This window comes from Antedon bifida, chromosome 5 (assembly GCF_963402885.1).
Source record: "Antedon bifida chromosome 5, ecAntBifi1.1, whole genome shotgun sequence".
NCBI classification, from domain to species: Eukaryota; Metazoa; Echinodermata; class Crinoidea; order Comatulida; family Antedonidae; genus Antedon; species Antedon bifida.
Genome location: NC_136230.1, coordinates 29,360,273 through 29,380,306, shown reverse-complemented (window position 1 = coordinate 29,380,306; position 20,034 = coordinate 29,360,273). Strand labels below are relative to the sequence as shown.

The 20,034-nt window shown below is 37.5% G+C and overlaps 2 protein-coding genes across 3 annotated transcripts; both read left to right on the top strand.

The window, feature by feature from the left end:
* The first annotated feature begins 924 nt into the window (after positions 1 to 924).
* On the top strand, positions 925 to 6,983 carry LOC144842467 (uncharacterized). Its single transcript, XM_078698913.1, has 6 exons — positions 925 to 970; positions 4,592 to 4,872; positions 5,306 to 5,447; positions 5,803 to 6,135; positions 6,749 to 6,873; positions 6,975 to 6,983. The coding sequence occupies exons 1-6, from the start codon at positions 925 to 927 to the stop codon at positions 6,981 to 6,983; spliced, it is 936 nt and encodes a 311-aa protein (XP_078555039.1).
* Positions 6,863 to 19,955, top strand: LOC144842350 (uncharacterized). Of its 2 annotated transcripts, none has more exons than XM_078698785.1 (19): positions 6,863 to 7,162; positions 7,631 to 7,843; positions 8,101 to 8,200; positions 8,643 to 8,809; positions 10,568 to 10,750; positions 11,650 to 11,751; positions 11,899 to 12,021; positions 12,335 to 12,454; positions 12,697 to 12,852; positions 13,211 to 13,327; positions 13,656 to 13,772; positions 14,197 to 14,314; positions 14,792 to 14,869; positions 15,030 to 15,101; positions 15,576 to 15,641; positions 16,279 to 16,350; positions 16,601 to 17,625; positions 18,150 to 18,383; positions 18,919 to 19,955. In XM_078698785.1, the coding sequence occupies exons 1-19, from the start codon at positions 7,105 to 7,107 to the stop codon at positions 18,987 to 18,989; spliced, it is 3,192 nt and encodes a 1,063-aa protein (XP_078554911.1). In that variant the 5' UTR covers positions 6,863 to 7,104; the 3' UTR covers positions 18,990 to 19,955. The 2 variants fall into 2 exon arrangements, with proteins under 2 accessions (XP_078554911.1, XP_078554910.1); XM_078698784.1 differs by having other exon boundaries at positions 11,650 to 11,754.
* The last annotated feature ends 79 nt before the right edge of the window (positions 19,956 to 20,034 follow it).

Sequence of the window (20,034 nt, the reverse complement as noted above, 5' to 3'; positions counted from 1 at the left end):
AATTTTCATTTTAATTCCACCAAGAGCTTGATCCATTCCCCTTAGTATATAGTTACAAAATGATCAAAAGATATAAATATTAATTTTAATGGATCTTTCAATTGTAAATAGCTTTTTAAAGAATTATTTTGATATTTTGAAAGACCAACCTATGATATTTAGAATTCAAAATTAGTAAAAAGAAAATATCTGCATTTTTGAAAATATTTTTATAATAAGAATAGTTAATTGAGAATTATGAGGACAATTTTGTATAATTTTACAAGCTTTTGTAAATAGACAAATGTATTATTTTGTGCTTTTTTGAAAATGTAAGCATTTGTTGTAAATAATTTTAATGCTGTATCCACGTTTGTACATAATTCCTAGTCTGTAAATAATCTAAAATGAAACTGCCTGGATAACATTGGTGCTGTGTGAATGCATGTTTTATCGGTGTATTGTTGTAGTAGAGTTTTCCTAAAAAGTTCGCACTCAACATCGAAAGAATGTGGGTGCCTTAGTATTGTCTTTCACTTGTATTCTTTCGTAGGTTAATAGTAGTTAAAATAAATTAATTTCTTAACACGACACGAGTATGACAACAAAACAAAAGCATCCCCTTAATAGATGTGTCCCCAGAATATGGGTTGACCGTAGTGTTAAAACATAATACTGCCCTTATTCGTTTTACGGTATAGTGCCTCTTTAAAGCTTGGTTCCCATTAGCAACGTAACGAAAATACCCTTCCAATAATTGTGTTTTCCCCCGCCTGCGTGAAATCAAACCTGCTATGTTTGGCCTAGTTCTTTACGAATAGGGGTGTCTCCAAAAGGACTGTAGTACTTGTATTGTAAGATATTATCATGTCTCCTACCAGACAATTTCATTTTTTAAAGTACCTGTCATGGTGTAGTTACTTATTTACATGAGATGACTTAAGAATGGCAACTGATATTTTTGTCATACCTGTCACGTATGCTTTTGTTGGTAAGAATTGGCAAAGTATCATATTTTTACCGCAGAAAATGAAATCTGATTTGCTTATTCAAATGTAAAACGCACTGCTATTTTATTAGTATTAATTTTAAAGTTTATTAGCCATTCATAACACACTCGCATTCAGACAACCGTACTCCGCCGCACGCACTGCATGTTGGTTAAGGTACGAACGGTTTGAGGATAACGTTGGGAAAATCAGTGTTTTATTAGAATTAATATTAAATATATGTTGTGTAGTTATTTTTTCATATTTTTTATTAAGACAGTTGGAAAATAAAAAAGGCTATATAATAATAAAGTAATGTTATGCTAATATACAATGATGAAAAAAAGTGGGAGTGAAATTGAATGTTGTCTAATATGATTTCTGCAAAATAGAAATTAATGCGGTGTCCCATAACGCAGTAATCTATGTGTTACAACGCCTCATTTTAAGCGTGGTTCCCACTAGCGACGAAACGTAACGCAATCTACGCAATGTAAGCAAATGCCCTTCTAATAATTGTGTTTGCCCCCGCCTGCGTGAAATCAAACCTGCGATGTTTGCAGCACTATTGCGTCGTCGGTTCCCACTTGTGATTACGCAATACAACACTTTGCGTCGATACGTCGCTGCGTTGCGTTCTAGTGGGAACCACGCTTTAGCATTATAATATACCCTATAATAGGCGCGCGGGGCATCGATATAATATCGCTCTGATATTTTTCTTTTGCGAAATCCGGTGTCACGCCAAATTAGGTTCCACTGCCAAATTAGGTACCTAACTTAATTTGGCGTTAAGGCGGCAAATTAAGTTCTACCGTATAGCGCAATCTTTTTTTGAAAAAATCAAATAATTGTTTGAGTTGCTGATTGGTCACGTGTCGGAGTCAAATTCGTAAAATAATATTCTGTATTGTCTCCATTATAATTGTCGAACAAGTCTTACTGATTGGTCACGTGTCAGCGTCGCACTTATTTCAACAGCCGTCGTACTTCAGGTGGACGAATGGAGAATGTCGTGCGTTTGTTTATGTAAAGCGTGGTTCCCACTAGCGACGTAACGTAACGCAACCTACGCAACGTAAGAAAATGCCCTTCCAATCATTGAGTTTGCCCCCGCCTGCGTGAAATCAAACCTGCGATTTTTGCAGCACTATTGCGTCATCGGTTCCCACTTGCGATTATGCAATACATCACTTTGCGTCAATACGTCGCTGCGTTACGTTGCGTTGCAGTGGGAACCAGGCTTAAAGAAGGGCATTTGCTTACGTTGCGTAGATTGCGTTACGTTGCGTCGATAGTGGGAACCAAGCTTTAGACGCATGTTATATTAAACCCCTTTTCTTCTAAATAGGAAACCCGATAAAAAACTGGTAAATTTGGTAAGCAGTAAATTGAAATTTGCAATTTGATCGTTTATGATGAGTGGTTTATTCAAATAAGAACACTGATTGAACGTTGACAGTTATTGACTAATATGTGAGAACGTAATTTAAAGATCTTTAGGCCTATTAAGTTTCAAGCAGCGCATCCGCCAAACATTATAATACCCATTGCCCTGTCTGGTGTATGTTATTTTAGTTATTCTAACATCAAAAGTTAGGCCTATATGCTCGGAGATAACTATAGTTATCTCAGATATGATTTAACCATGGAGCTATAACGTAGCGAAGGGCCTTATTTCCAATTTGACACTTAAAAAAACAATGATTAAAGTATTAGGGATAAGGTCTATTTTTATACCTCTATGATTTTAACTGTGTCGTGATGCTATAGCTTGTTGATACGCTTCATTGACAACTTTAGCCTGCTCCAGCTCAGACCCTTATTTATCGTCATTGTGCTAGTACAAAGGCACACCTCCACACGTTAAAGCTTAGTTCCCACTAGGCAACGCAAGGACGTTAGCAACAACGCAATCGAATAGACCAATCAAAAGCGATGGTTGCTTGTGATTGGTCAATTCGCTTGCGTTGCGGCTCACGTTGCGTTCTAGTGAGAAACAAGCTTTAGTTCTTTCATTTTTTTTTGTGCGGCACTCTTGTTATTAATAAATCGACTCTTATAAACTAATTGAAAAATTCGATTATTATTTAATTTATCAGTAAAATATTCGTATCCATTGTTCTGTAATTGATTGTGTTCCCATTTCAGCGTTGTCTATTCTTTACCTTGTCAACGTTTTTGCATACGATGAGACATGCGTTTACACACATTGTACACTCATGCCAATTGTTGATGTATTATGAGAAAATTGTTGTCTCAGATATCATCGTGTTTAATTTTCTCTGATGAAAACTAAAACTTATAACGTGACAGCAATTAATTTGAAAAATAAACGTCGTGTGCATTGCTGTCACATGGCATTAGTTTATAATACGTCAGTTATACACCGGAACAAATACCCATAATTAACATGGGTGTATTGACAATCTGATTAATGTAATATCTTATATAATAACACTGTCACGTCTTGCTTCAATGTATTTGAAATGGAGCAGTTTACGAGTCAAGACAGCTTAGTATACCTCTTGGTTTTTGTAATGTTATGTGTAACTTCTGCTGCTAAAGAACTGAATTGTAAGTTTTATTGAAGGTTGATTTATTATTTATTTAAGTTATATAACGAACTGTCATTTTCTGTAATGCGCGCGTTCATGGGTTGATAATATTAAAGTCAAAGCTTTGCGTTCTTGAAATTTAAAAGTCGAAATAAATTCGTGCCGTCAATTGCGTTTCATAAAGCGTGGTTCCCACTAGAACGCAACGCAGCGACGTATCGACGCAAAGTGTTGTATTGCGTAATCACAAGTGGGAACCGACGACGCTGCAAACATCGAAGGTTTGATTTCACGTAGGCGGGGGCAAACACAATTATTAGAAGGGCATTTGCTTACCTTGCGTATATTACGTTACGTTGCGTCGCTAGTGGGAACCAAGCTTTAGTTAAGTTATACAACGAACTGTCATTTTTTTGTAATGCGCGCGTTCAGGGGTTGATAAAGCGTGGTTCCCACTAGAACGCAACGCAACGTAACGCAGCGACGTATAGACGCAAAGTTATGTATTGCGTAATCACAAGTGGGAACCGACGATGCAACATTGCTGCAAAAATCGCAGGTTTGATTTCACGCAGGCGGGGGCAAACACAATTATTGGAAGGGCATTTTCTAACGTTGCGTTACGTTGCGTTACGTTGCGTCGCTAGTGGGAACCACGCTTTATAAAGGTAAAGCTTTACGTTCTTGAAATTAAAAAATCGAAATAAATTCGTGTCATCAATTGCGTTTCATAAGTAGATGTCATTAAAACTTGGTTCTCACGAGGACGCAGTGCAAGGGCGTACGCGCAATTCAATTAATTTAACCAATCACAAGCGACAGTTTGTCTGATCCATTGCTTGGTCAAATTACTTCCCCAATACCAAACGCAACGCAGAGACGTAAACGCAACTTAACACAAGTAATTTACTACGCGATGAATTATGATCCATGGTGCGTGACAGGTCTTGCGTTGCAAGTACCTCCTTTCGTCGCGTCCAAGTGAGAACTTACTTCAATGACTACGTACGGTACGATACTAGGCTTTAGAAAACACAAATGGTATTTTTTAGCAATATTTTTCAGGTAGTTTTCCCGAACCTGTTGGTTTACAAAGAGATGCCGTAACTGCATCGATCGATGGTGATGGTATTGCCAGCACTCCGACACACTGTGATTTTGAGACAAATGGTACAGGCCATCACCTTTTGAGGGCCAACCTGGACCGGTTGTACGCGGTAACGGGCATCCGTTTCGAACAGTGGCCAGGCCTCCCAGAAATTACCAAAATAGAAATAAGTCGTTTGAATTTCAGTCAAGATGGACACATTTTCAACGAGTCTTTGATACATAGAAACATAACAAAGGTAAAAAAAATCTCTTTTGATTCACACATTTTAAAGAAGTAGGGCCTAACTTCTTCCAAAACTGGTCCCTGGATAAATTCGGTTCGTAGAGTAGGACTGTTCTTGGCTATCCGTACGTTACTACTTCCAATAGTATATTAAGCTTGGTTCCCACTAGAGACGCAACGTAACGCAATCTACGTAACGTTAGAAAATGCCCTTCCAATCATTGCGTTTGCCCCCGCCTGCGTGAAATCAAACCTGTGATGTTTGCAGCACTATTGCGTCGTCGGTTCCCACTTGTGATTATGCAATACAGCACTTTGCGTCAATACGTCGCTGCGTTGCGTCCTAGTGGGAACCACGCTTTAAATACGTTTTAAAAGGAATTGTTTTACAAATATTCATTAAATAGTAGTAGCAGTAATCGGATTATATCGTCGTTTTTTTTCAGAATGTTGAGAACGGTGTAGCTGTATTTGTTTTTAAGATGACGATTTTTGCGAATATTCTCCAACTAAATATTAAGACAGCACCGGCACGTATGGCAGTTTTTGATTTTACGATGTATGGATGTCCCATCCCTACAGAAAATTGTAAGTAAAATACTATTCATACTAGAAACAATTTGTGACGACCAGAACATAATATTATGCCGGTCCAGGGCGAACTTTGCAGCCGACAAAACTTTTGTCGAAGAATCCGTTCCCGCGCGCGCATGCTGCAATGAATTGCATAACGTAACTTGGTCTTAGGTCATAGGTCGTCCCATATGGAAATCATATTAAAGGTCACATGACACGCTATAAAATTGCCGATTTACACAGTAAATACGATCTATATATTATGAAATTCTGATACCTAAAGTTTTTTTCCAATTTGTTTACAAAAATAAATTGAATGGGTGTGGTACATTACTAATAATTGTGTATGTGTTTCTGATTGTTTTAGTTTACAGCTCAACCAATGGTACCATATCGTCAGAAGTTTTTCACGACTTGTGGGCACAGACTAGCTACAGATACACCATCACGACTGATACAACTAAATACATTGAAATTCAGTTTAAACTGTTTAACATCAAGTCAGAATCCAACCAAGGCGAATGTGACGAAGACAGTTTGGAAGTGATGGATAACGCGTTTCGTCGTCAAACTTTAACTGGAAAAAGATGCGGGGATAAGATGCCACATGTGAGGTCATCCAATTATACAGTGGTCATAATACTGACAGTTAAAGATGGAGAAAGTAAGAGCTATTTTGAGGCGGATTATTTTACAGTGGGTAAGTAGTGTACACACGCCTTGTATAGGAGTGAAGAGCGCGAGGTATGTATGGAAGAAATGAACGGTGGACGTCGGATCGTACAATACGAGCAATGAACACATACATTTATCTTGAACGTAACAGCAATAAAACGCGTTTCTCTTGACCGCCTAGTCTACGCAACAGCAATAAAACGCGTTTATCTTGAACGCCTACCTTACGCAACATCAATAAAACGCGTTTCTCTTGAACGCCTAGTCTACGCAACAGCAATAAAACGGGTTTCTCTTGAACGCCTAGAGTCCACACAACAGCAATAAAAACGCGTTTACCTTGAACGCCTAGTCTTCCCAACAGCAATACGTACAGACAGATATTGATCTAATTTAAATGCACAGTATTAGTATTAGCCCTTGCGTTACAAATATTTATATACATTTCGTTTTACACTGATGAAGGGCTAGTGTTGCCCGAAAGCTCTGCTACTTTTTCTGGCTGTTTTACTTTATCGTTTTTATTTAGCTTTTTGCTAATTTTATTTTGTATCTCCATTGAGATCCAGCCACTGATACCCACAGCATTGTCATTATTTTCAGTAATTTGCCTTTAGATTTATACATTTTTTTTACAGATACTCCAGGTTGTGAAGTTGGAAGTGGATGCGACGACTGTATACACACCTGTAATATGCAAAGTGCATTTATTGCATCATACCCACGTCAACGTGTTGAGATACAGTGGGAAATTGAGGTGCCCGTTGGTTCATACGTTCATATCGACGTCATTGACTTCGATCTAGGCTTAAATGGATCATGCGAGGTAGACTCGGAAGCATCACTGGAGTTTTCGATTTTAAGAAACGGTGAGACTGACGGAGATGCGGTAAATCCTAAAGTATGCAGAGGTGACGAGCAGTTTGACTCGCTTACTCATTTTTTACGTGTAATATACAAGAAGGTTGGTGGCAAATCTTCAGGAAATGGATTCATGATTCGTTATACGACAAGAACGTTTCAACCAGAATTGATTGACAAGAACGTTAAAGGTATTTTTTTATGTATCAAACTTTACCTATAAAGCTCTGTCTACACTATCAAACTTTATGTGACAAAAATGTGACGTGCCCATATATGGACATGATAATGTTGGGCATATCGCAGTACTTTCTTTAAACTAGTTGGTAGACAGGTAGTCTCCCTGTGACACGATAATGTTGGGCATCTCGCAGTACTGTCTTTAAACTAGTTGGTAGACAGGTAGACTTTTTTCTGTCACGGCTGTTAGTGGTCCTACTGCTTTAACTATGCATTCATTTTGTATATTATATAATATACATGAATGACCTGTGCCTTGTAGCCTAACTAGGCTGAATTACGCACATGACACAATGCAAGGACGTACGTGCAACGAAAGTAATTTGACAAACGAGAGTTAGCAAGATACGTCGCTTGTGATTGGAAACCATACTGTGTTGCTTTACGTCATTGCATTGAATTAATTTGTGTCTTTTTAGGTTCCTGTCCAGAAAATTGGACGAAGTACAATGACCAATGCTATCTACTAGAGAGACAACAAGATCCCATCACTTGGTATCAAGCATATCACTATTGTATAGACAAACACGATGGTAATATCACTAACATACGTTCACACGATGAAATGCAGTTTGTACATTCATTGCTGCTTTCCGAAGTACCTGATATCATAGGTGGATATATCCCTATAGGTAAGAAAACGTGTTCATTATTGTCTATAACTACTGAATTGATTTTGCGATATCGTCCATTTTTATCGGCATTTCAATCAAAATCAATCAAAATCAACATTTATTTCCAAAAAGGTGGCGTCACCAAAAAAGCAAAAGCTTGTGTCAGGGACGCCAAAACAAAACATTCAAAAGCAGTACCCATATACACGTCTAAAATAATATGGTTTCATCATCTTCATCATCATTAAGTTTATATCGTTTAAATATTTATGAAGGTTTGCAAAGAGACTCTTCAGAAGATCAGAAGTTCCATCAGCGATTCCGATGGATAACCCGCCAACCAGCTAACTATATGAGTTGGTATCTGTCATCTATGTAAGTAAAAGTTACAAGTTTGGGTTAATCCATGCTTTAACACGCGGACCCTCACTATGACACATACACATACATCCGTCACACACATACACATATCTGTCCCATGTTGAGGCTTAGGGAATGGAGTAGAAACAGTCATGAGTCACACAACTCTGACCAGGTCAGGTTTGAACCCTAAAGCCAGTGGCGTAAGGCCCTTGGTTTAGGTTCTCAGTGGCCCTCCAGCGCTTGAGATCTCGGCCGTTTTTAGCCTTTTCGACATATTTTAATGCCAGGCTCAGGGGCCGCCATAAGTTTAGGGTTTGGGTTTAGCCAGTGAGCGCTCATAGCCGTTACGCTACTGCCTGGAGCTTGGAATTGAAAGGCTCCACCATGAGGTTCATGTTGTTACCCATGGTCCTAAAAGTTGTTTTGAGTAAAGAATGTTATCTATTCCTTTTAGATACACTAGCGGCGAATTCTTGTCCCGTCACCCTGGTAGCAGTATGGTCGATGCATGTACGATCATTAGAATGAAGACGGTTGCAAGAACGGATCAATGGCGGGATATCGCATGCTCTCGCAAAAAAATCACATATGTCGTCTGCCAAAAACCAATAACAAGTGACGGTTAGTACCATATACATTGTATACATTCTCAATGCACATGTCTGACCAACTATATACATAAACACTGCATTGTTAACATTAGTTTCACCAGCGCTTCGTTGTAGTGCAAACATAAGAAAACGATGGAGGATATAGCTACATCACACTCGTTTCGTTTTAAGGAACGGGAGGCTTCGATAACGGCTCCGTTTTGTTAAACAATAGAAAATTGTACACAGAATTGAACGGCGCCGCCGTCTTCCATTCCGTGAAACGATTCAAAAGTTACCCGATTCTGCAGCTGTCACTAGATAGACCATAACTGATTCTCGCAAGTCATCGGAAATCGAGTCTACCTGTATTAAATTACCTTTGTCAGTAGGTTAACTATAATACAGGCACGTTATATCTTGTCTGTAGATATTAACCTATTGACAACGTGATATTAAGGTAATCTCTATCTGTAGTGACAGCCGCAGAATCGGGAGGTAAGGTGGTACATCGAACATCTTTACAAATCGGTATTACAATAAGAATTCCATCAAGTATCATGACACGCCATGTGTGCCAAAAAGTAATTTTTTTACGAATATTTTTTAATTGTCCTAAAAGTCAAATCCCTGCCTGGAAGAATATGCAAATAATAATATTAATAATAATATAAAGACTATAGAATGATTTAAAAGAACTAAACGAAATTGCAAATCTTGGTATGTTGTACTGGTTTAATTTTTTTTTTAGAAAAAATTATTTTCTCGACAAAATAGTGTCAAGCAATTTGATATTGTTATTGATTCGTTCACTAATGAATATTGAAACAAGAAATGTTATTAACGTCAAAATTACCAAACTAAACTTGAAAATTACACAATATGATAATGGTGATTGAAAAGAATATGTTTCAGGTTTCATAAACCGTCAATTTTAATTTAGAACATTTACAAACATACTATATATTTGGCTGATAAACTAGTCATTTACCATGTTATCGACGAAGCCGTCAACATCGTGTGCTTGTTTAATTACCCTTTTTTCGTTTGTTTGTAGTAACTTAACCCTGACATTTGTTTGTTGCATTGATGTACAGCAATAATAACCATTGCAATCAATAATCGCCGTCAAACAATAACAGCCGTCACATAATAATTGCCGTCACATAATAACTGCCGTCACATAATAATTGCCGTCATAATAACCGCCGTCACATAATAACCGCCGTCACATAATAACCGCCGTCACATAATAACTGCCGTCATAATAACCGCCGTCACATAATAACCGCCGTCACATTAACCGCCGTCACATAACAACCGCCGTCACATAATAACCGCCGTCACATAATAACTGCCGTCACATAATAACTGCCGTCATAATAACCACCGTCAAACAATAACCACCGTCACAGTAACCGCCGTCACATAATAACCGCCGTCACATAATAACCGCCGTCACATAATAACCGCCGTCACATAATAAACGCCGTCGCATAATAACCGCCGTCATAATAACCACCGTGGTTTATACTGTACACAGGCTCAAAATAATGGTCAAATAAGGATCTGATTCTCAGTACTGTATCTAAATCTGTAATCATAGGCAAATTTCGTGATACATCATCACATGCGAAAAAACACAATGTGAAGCATGTATCATACACCCCTAACAAACCCTTTAACTGAATACTCCAAGATACGAGAATCACATGAAATAAAAAGAAGTTCTGCATCGCTCCTCTTTGACACTTATTTTTATCATTATTTTTATCATTTTGTTTCTCAGTATTCATTAAGAATGTGAGTATGACTATTGAAGATCCCAAAGAACCGTCGATCTGTCAATCATCTCATTATTTCCGATGTAAGTCTGGAGATTGCGTTGCTGACGCGTTTATTTGTGATAGTGTGAACGATTGCGCTGACGCATCTGATGAAGACGGAGCTATGTGCCAAGAAAGAGAACCAAGTAAGTTATTAGGGAAGAGTGAGATCTCAATATCAGATATATCGGAGTTTACTCTAATTATTGAGATTACTCCGGATATAGAGAATTGAGATTACAATTTGAGATGTACCGTATACATTTCAATTTGACATGATATCTTATCTCCTTACGTCGTGTTTGTTTAATGTGCATTATATTTTGTAAAATGTTAGAGTAAACGCTAGTTTTGTAAATGTATCTTTTTTTTTTCTTTTTTTTTTTCATTCATTCATTCATTTATTCATCAAAAAAACATAAAAATTATAAAACATGTTAAAGATAAAATACATAAAAGATTAAAAGGATCAACAACAAAAAGCTAAAAGCTTGTACAAGGTTGAAGACCTAAACAAACTAAACAGCTAAAACTATAAAAGGATATATACAATATATCAATATATAAATATAAAATAACATTGACATCGGCAGAAATTAAGATTTGTACTTATTAATTAGATACAACTTTTTTTTAAAACATTGATGGATTTTGCATTTTTAAAAGTCATATCTAAGTTGTTCCAGACATGAGGACCCGAAACAGCAATACTATGACTTGTAGAAACTATCTTTTGCCTGAATAAATAATAGTAATGATAACCGATTTGAAAAATAAATATATTTCGGTCCCTTTTCAATGAGACCAGATTTGAAGAATTCATAACCATGAATTGTGCAAAAATTGTTAACGATCACATATCTAGACTTGCCTCAAGTGTGTTTTTTTTTGTCTTTTTTATGTTAGTCCACCAGTCGATTCGAGTTTTGTCTGGAAAGTAGTATACGTATGAAACGCCATATGTGCCAAACTATTTATCTTTTTTACCAATATTAAGTCAGTCTGGAACCCAGAATACGACATATTCAACATTTTGTGTTTTCAGCTTTGTTTTGCGCGTCAGAACAAGAGCAAAAATGCGTTTCACTGTCTTTGTTGTGTGACGGCAAAGAGGATTTGCGCAATACGGGTGGTGATGAAATTTCCTGTAGTAAGTATTTAATAATTTATTTAATAAACTACCGATAAGGTAAGACAAGGAATATTATACATTTGAGAGTATTGAAGGTGTGTGCGCAGTTAATCTTTATTGTATCTATAAATTATAATTTTTATTGGTAATGTATTTTCTTAGACTTTACCCGCACGTGTCCATACGGTAAAAAGGCTTGTGGAAGTGGAAACTGTATAAATGAAAACTTATTTTGCAATGGCGTCAAAGACTGTGAAAAAAATGAGGACGAAGATGAATATTGTGGTAAAAATAACAATTTCTTGTAATTCATTATGTAGTGAATGCACATTAGTAGGCTTACTCTCTACGTTATGATAACTGTGCGTCAACGAAAATCCCACTAGACACAGTGGCGTAACGCATAGGTCTGGTTTAGGAACGCTAAGTGGCCCTCCAACACTGGAGACCTCGTGCGTTTTTAGCCTTTTTTGACATATTTTAATTTCCTCTGGTCACTGCTCAGAGGCCCCCATAAGCTCCGGGGCCTCTGGGTTTAGCCAGTGAGCGCTCATTGCTCAAACGCACCGCTAAATGCTCGTTGTCTTATTAATATTAGATGCCTGTGCACCTGGGTTTATCCAGTGCTATGATGGTAGTTGTATTCCAAAGCACGCTGAATGTGATGGGACAGTCGACTGCCCAGGTAGAAATCATGAAGATGAGTACGATGAATGTGGTAAGGACTGTACATATTAAATATGTATAAAGATAATGGCATAAACGTTTTCTCTGCAGAGGCTCCGTTTCATTCATTCCTTATTATTATGAAGCTTTTGAGAGCAGAGCAGAGCGTCATGTGCATAAACAAAGCGTCATAACGCACAGCAAAGCGAAGCGTCACACTGGTCAAGTAAAGCACCTCTTATGTGTATTTATGACACTAGCAAAAAATAAAATAATTGTATAATTTGCATATAGAATATAGAATGGCAGCATCCGACGATTTTTGTTCGAAAGATGAAGGCGCTTGTGATAATGGTGCCTGCTATAATAAGACGTTAGAATGCATATATGATATTGATATATACGGAATTCAAGTTGGGTGCAGAGATATGACACACCTAAGAAATTGCGGTAAGAAGTTTGGTTTATCCGTTTGTAAGTGTGCGCGCGCGATTAAACTCCACTAGATGGTTTTTGTGTCATCTGATATCACAGACGTCTTTAATAACAGTTGGCGCTATTCAAGGCTAATGCCTTCAATTCAGTTGGTTTTTATTTCCACGCATATATATTATGGAGGATGCATATTTTAAAATATACAGTAGATACAGTACATACAGCATATTTTAAGATCTGTGCTACAATAGATACAGTGCATAAAGCAGGTCTAACAGCGCTATACACTCTCGCGTACAGTCGTCATCTTTCCCTGAAAATACATGAATGTAAAGTGATGTAATTATTACTTATTATGTTATTCATCCAACAGAAACATTTGAGTGTTCGATTTACATGTACAAATGCCCGGATTCGTACTGTATTCCGTTAAGGCTACGATGTAACGAGGAATGGGACTGTCCAAATGGAGAGGATGAGAATCATTGCGGTATGCCCCTTTTTTTGTCATTTATATTTAGGAAAAAAAAAGAAATTAATTAATTATCATCTGTTTATCAAAAAACATCTAGTCATTAGCTAGCTAGATGATGTTTGACGACACGCCTTGTATCGCACGAGGATACGGTTGGGATAGAGAGCTCATCCTGGCTACGAAAACTGAGAGCCAGAAAAAAAAACCAATTATGTATATACCGCCCTCTATATCATCACACAATTTTGGTTGTTTCTGGTAGAAAGACGCGTCACTTTCAATTTTACTAGTATACAGCGATACAATATGAAACGTATTGACTTTTGTTTGTATAATGCTTCAGATGATTATGTACTGCCTAACTTTTACCGCTGTCGCTCGTCCAAGCAATACCTATCGCCATTGGAAGTATGTGATGGTGTAAAGCACTGTCCAAGCGGTGATGATGAACAGTTTTGTGGTAAGTTAGCAGTTGTAACGTCGTATTATGACTTAAGCTTGGTTCCCACTGGCGACGCAACGTAACGCAATCTACGCAACGTAAGAAAATGCCCTTCCAATCCTTGTGTTTGCCCCCGCCTGCGTGAAATCAAACCTATACGATGTTTGCAGCACTATTGCGTCGTCGGTTCCCACTTGTGATTACGCAATGCAGAACTTTGCGTCAATACGTCGCGCTGCGTTGCGTTCTAGTGGGAACCACGCTTTAATAATCATTTGAGTAAACCTACAAACCAACCAATGTTATTGTGGAATCTATAAAGATATTTTATAATTATTGTTCTGTTGATGACATTTCACAGATATTAAAAACGTTTTTTGTTCGCGCAATTGATACATATTTCAGGTTTATTTTACTCTTTAAATTAACCGTTATATTGTAGGTATCTCATGCCCGCCAAGTTGCACTTGTTCGGGATTTGTAGTAGATTGTGTGACGTCACCGGCAAATTATTTGAGCCTCGCTGACGTGCAGCTACTTCCGGTGTCTGCTAGATATTTGTGAGTAAAAGTAAAATACTGAACATACTTTTACATTCTTCCCTTCTACACCATAATAGAACACCTTCATGTGTCATGCAGCATACGAGAACCAGTGGCGTTAACGGCTATGATGAGCGCTCACTGACTAAACCCAGGGGCCCCTGAGCAGTGCCGAGAGGAACAAGGCCATATACATGACTGCAGTCGCGTGCTCAAGTTAGTATTTACTGACCGACCCACCGACCAACCGACCGACATCGACTAAAAACCGATATTAAAATATGTCGGGAAAAGGATAAAAACGCCCGAGGCCTCCAGCGTTGGTGGGCCATTTAGGGTTCCAAAACCAGGGGCCTAGCCTCTGCGTTACGCCACTGGAACCAGCTAAGTTTCAATACTTCAGACCACCATCCCCAAACCCACCTATGGCCCTTAAATATTCAACTCTCTGTACGGTTAAGACGTTCAATTCTTCTTACTTTTTATTCATTTTAGAAATCTAAGCGGATGCTTTCAAAGGAACGCAACACATTTCTTTAAAATGATTAATGAATTTACATTTCTTCACACGTTGTAAGTATTTAAAATTGCATGTAGTACACTTTGTATGATAACACTTAATGTTCGCTTCAACGTCTCTATCTTAGCTAGGTCAAATAGCATTTCTAAAAAATAATAACAATAATAAAGTAGTATGTATATTTGTAGTTTCTATCCTTTTTTTCTATTCCAGAGATCTGTCGCACAATTACATAGAATCTCTTCCTGCTGATGTGTTTAAAGAATTGTTTAACCTAAGAAATCTGTAAGATTTCATTTCGATTTTTTAAAATAATTATTAATTATTATTATAATAGTCATTATAATTCGATCGTTTCTGGTACATAAACGTATCAGAAGGTCTGTGTAAGAGAAATTGTTTACGACATTTGTTTAATCGAGTGTTCAATTATGCTTTCAGCTACGACGCAACGCAGTGACGTCAACGCAACGCAAGTGATCTGACCAATTACAAGCGATTAATTATTCAGAGAGTCAATTGTCGTTGGTCAACCCGCTTGCGGTGCGTTTACGACCTTGCGTTGCGTCCTAATGGGATCCAGATTTAAGTTATTACCGTTGAGGCAAAAACATGATGAAACAAAATATGACCCGAGATAGCGAAAACATAACCTTATTGTCGGAGGTGAATGCTACAATTGCGAAAATATTTTGTAATTTAAAATTGAGTATTAAGTAACTATTTAAAAAATTAAACTTAATGAAATATTTTTTTTAGCGACTTGAGCTTTAACAACATTCGCCGTATTCCCCCCACTGTACTAACACAAGCTCTCAGAAAAGTGTAAGTAAAAACTGTTACGTTTATAGAAATAAAAACCATATGTATGCTTATTCACACTTTAGAAATAGTGTCTAGATCTTAAACATCTATTTTGTACCCACTTTTCCCACACATTTAGCCTTAAACATGTTTAGATATGAACATGTTTAAATATGAACATGTTTAGGTTCTAAATACATTCTAAACATGTTGTATATATCCAACTTAACACATCGGTGACGTGTTGATTGTTAAACATGTGGAGCAATAATATAAAGACACGTTTAGGTTTTAAACGTTTTTAATTTGCCATGCGTGGAGCTCATGATGTGTGGAGCTTTTTTCCGACACAGTAAAATCATATGCACGCAACGCTAAACATAATAGTGACATGTTGACTGCTAAACGAGTGGAGGAAAACAACATGTAGCTATAAACACGTTTAGGTTTTAAACACGCTAAACATGTAACAACGTGTTTAAAGGCTAAATGTGTGGAAAAAGTGGGTACAAAATAGATGTTTAAGATTTAAACACTATTTTTAATGTGCATTATTGTATGCTTGTACGCATGGAATGCTGTATTACCAAATGTTCCCATGATACAGTGGAGATACAGCACTGAGGGTATTATTATTAATAATAATGCATTATTTCAGTGACATTGAAGCTAATCCCATCGGAGATGAAGTTCTCGTTGATACGTTCAAAAATTTACAGCTGACTCTTCTGTAAGTTGAATACCATATCAGATATTTTGGCCTAAAATATGATTTATTAATTATAATTATTTATAGTTTTATATAAGTATTACAATATTTAATTTTCTTATATGTAAGGTTATATTTTGTTTGTGTGGAGTGAGTGCAGAATCTATTTGGGCTTTAGCCTATTCTCACTCCTGAGACCGAATAAATATTTTTATTATTAATATTGTACTGATGCTCTAGGAAGTTGAATACAACTTTTTAATGCTTTCAGGAGAACCGATTACCGTAAATTCTGCTGTGATACAGGGATTGATGAATGCTACCCGGAAGAAGATCCATTTTCGTCTTGTAAGGAATTGATGAAGGAGCCCGTTCTACGAGCGTTCATCTGGATTCTGGGCGTCAGCGCTTTCGTAGGAAACATTTTTGTATTGGTCTGGCGTTTACGATCTAAAGAAATTAACAAGGTGCAGGGTTACCTGATTCAAAATCTTGCGGTTTCTGATCTCTTCATGGGTGTCTATCTACTGGTGATAGCGTCAGCTGATGCTTATTACTACGGTGACTATATAGATTATGCTAAGAAATGGAAAGACAGCTTTGTGTGCAGCTTAGCTGGGTTTCTTGCTGCGTTCTCTTCTGAGATGTCTGTCTTCATTTTAACAGTCATAACAGTCGATCGGTTTATTTGCATTGTGTACCCGTTCGGCGGATACAAACTGCGACCGAAGAGCGCCATTCGCGTTCTTGTTTTAGGCTGGATTTTGGTATTCGTTGTTTCTTTTGCGCCGATTATATTCGTAAAAGCAGACAAGTTTTACGGCGCGAATTCCGTGTGTTTAGCTTTACCGATCTCGCATCACACCATTCCTGCTCCTGGCTATGCAATGACCTTCTTCTTCGGAGTGAATTCGCTGAGTTTTCTGGTGATGGCATTCTGTTACATAACGATGTACGTAAGTGTTAAGAAATCATCTAACAATTTAAAGAACAACATTAACCAGTCAACAGACAACAAGAAAAGGGAACGCAAGATGGCAGCCAAAATGGCATTCATTGTTTTGACGGATATGGCGTGCTGGCTACCAATCATCATCATGGGTATTTTGGCGCGTTCTGTGGACAATCTTGATATACCGGGTACCGTCGTGGCATGGACAGCTGTTTTTATTTTACCATTGAATTCAGCTCTCAACCCTTATCTATACACGTTTTCATCTTACGTGTCTAGTGACACAAAGAAGAAATCATTGGCATCGGAGACATCAACCATGAGTATACAGCAGAAAGAAGTTGGTAAGTATAATCTAACAGGATACGTGGATCAAATGGGTTATCTGTGGCCGCGACACGATCAGTTCCACGCAACAAACCGCGGAGAATAATATGTACATAGTACGAGTTCCTATCTCAGCATCATGTTGTTAGATTGCCTATCTATAAGGTTTAATTCATGAGCAATAATTCTTTTGAATACCCTTGAAGGCTGATTGATGAACATCATCCCGCTCCCGGGTCTAAATTTCGAAAATTACAATGCAAAACGTAAAACTTTGCCTATTTCAAAAATCCAGGATTCGCTACGTATAAGGGTAAGTTTTAAATGGCATTGTAACTTGGTTGTTTACATGTTTGTTTATTATGGTCCTGGTACAAATCTGTTTCCGGTGTTTGAAATCTTGTCTAAACTCTTACACAGTACCATGATTTCTTTCCTCTCACGACAACAGCACCACTACATAAAACAATGACATCCGTATAAGAGGAAGTGACAACAATTCGACACTTTTTAAGTTGTTTTTTATTTTGTATTTTTCAAGATAACATTCAACTATCCGACTTGCCAGAAACCGTTCTTAGAAAACGACAACTTTTGCCGTTCTTGCGACAATCTTCGAAGAGGGCTGTACTTATCTCAAGCAGATTGGAAACAAGTGAGGGAGGTGGTATTAAAGACGAAGAGCTGGAATCGATTGAGGAACAGTACCTACAAGCGGTGCAAACGATCAAAAAGTGTCGACAAGGTTCTGCCAAACCATCTGAGGCAAAACAAGGTAGGCCTACATACATGGACGAATAATTATAACCCCGGGGTTAGGTCTCGGCATAACTTTAACTTTGGCCAAATCACTATTAAGCTTGGTTTCCACGCAACGCAAAGACGTAAACGCAACGCAAGGACGTAAACCCAACGCTAAAGCTTGGTTCCCACTTGCAACGTAACGTAACCTACGCAACGTAAGAAAATGCCCTTCCAATCATTGTGTTTGCCCCCGCCTGCGTGAAATCAAACCTACGATTTTGCAGCACTATTGCGTCGTCGGTTCCCACTTGTGATTACGCAATACAGCACTTTGCGTCGATACGTCGCTGCGTTACGTTGCGTTGCGTTCTAGTGGGAACCACGCTTTAAGCGTGTTTGACCAATGACAAGCGACTCATTCGATTAATCCGTTGCTGGTGATTGGTCAACTCACTTATACGTTACCTCCATGTGTTGCGTCTATAGTGGGAACCAAGCATCAGTCTACACGAATTAAAAGTACTATGTAAACTAAGAACACACTAATATTATTTGCTACTTTACAGGTAATATTCCTGTGAACAACAATCAAGATTCAGTCATTATAGACGAAAAAGAAGCGGATTTACAGAAATGAAATATCTAAGGATATTCGCAGCGTCAACATTTTTTCTGGTGGCAACGAAAAGAAGAAATACTTTTAAGCTAGAGCTATAGAGAAATCGTTTAATAACTTAACAATAGTTTTTAGTCACTTGCATCAATGTATTTGATAATTTAACAAACAATATTGTACAGTTCATAATCGTTATTTAACTTTACCGTATTGAAACCGTATGCCAAATGTAATGTTCAGTAACAAAATATTTATCAGTAACTTCATTTCGTTTGTGACAGTAAAAAAGCGGTTAAGGAACGTTTTTAGTGAGTTTGTAGGCGCGAGCCTACGTTAACGATAGAAGCGGTTAAGTAATGTTCAATTCAATTCATTTATTTTCTAGAAGACATATAATAATACAATAAAAAATACAAACACTAAAAAAACTGACACCAGTCTGGCGGATTGTAGAAAAGTGACGAAGTCACTATGTGAGTACTCTCCTTCTGGTGCAGACAAAAACAACAAGTTAACAGCAAATGACTTACGTTTTGTAAGTTTGTACGTTAACGATAGAAGCGGTTAAGTAACGTTTTGTAGCTTGTAAAGTTTATAAGTCAAAGAATGTATGCGGTTAAGTACCGTTTTGTGACTTTGTACAGTCAACGTCATGAATCATGAAGCCGAGTAAGGTATTTAGTAATTGTACAGTACATCAATATAAGACGAAGCGGAGTAACGTTTTGTGACTTATTGTAGTGCAAAACAAAGATGATCTGTTTAACTCGTATTTTTGTGAATACTAATAAAACTAGTAAATGAGGCCGCACCATCCTTTTTTTGAAAAATTTACCGCTTACCTAGTCCCTTTCATGGGCCCACAAAGTATATAACACTGATTGTTCATTGCTTTTCAAGCACGTAAAACACAAATAGATAGTTGTGTAAGTTTGGGTTCAATAATGGTTTTTCTCTTGTTATATTAATTAAAATAGTACACGCACATATACCGTATTTGTTTCTCATTAATGTTTTTGACTTTGACAACTTGTACCTTAAACTATTATAGAGGGTGCACTTTGCT

What these genes read in the sequence shown, in the direction of transcription:
- LOC144842467 (XM_078698913.1), top strand. Translation starts at nt 925, where the DNA reads ATGGCAACTGATATTTTTGTCATACCTGTCACGTATGCTTTTGTTG. An exon ending in TGTCACGTATGCTTTTGTTG is followed by an intron (nt 971 to 4,591) that starts GTAAGAATTGGC and finishes AATATTTTTCAG; the next exon opens with GTAGTTTTCCCGAACCTGTT. An exon ending in TACATAGAAACATAACAAAG is followed by an intron (nt 4,873 to 5,305) that starts GTAAAAAAAATC and finishes GTTTTTTTTCAG; the next exon opens with AATGTTGAGAACGGTGTAGC.
- LOC144842350 (XM_078698784.1), top strand. Translation starts at nt 7,105, where the DNA reads ATGATTCGTTATACGACAAGAACGTTTCAACCAGAATTGATTGACAAG. An exon ending in AGTTGGTATCTGTCATCTAT is followed by an intron (nt 8,201 to 8,642) that starts GTAAGTAAAAGT and finishes TATTCCTTTTAG; the next exon opens with ATACACTAGCGGCGAATTCT. An exon ending in TTTACATTTCTTCACACGTT is followed by an intron (nt 14,870 to 15,029) that starts GTAAGTATTTAA and finishes TTTCTATTCCAG; the next exon opens with AGATCTGTCGCACAATTACA.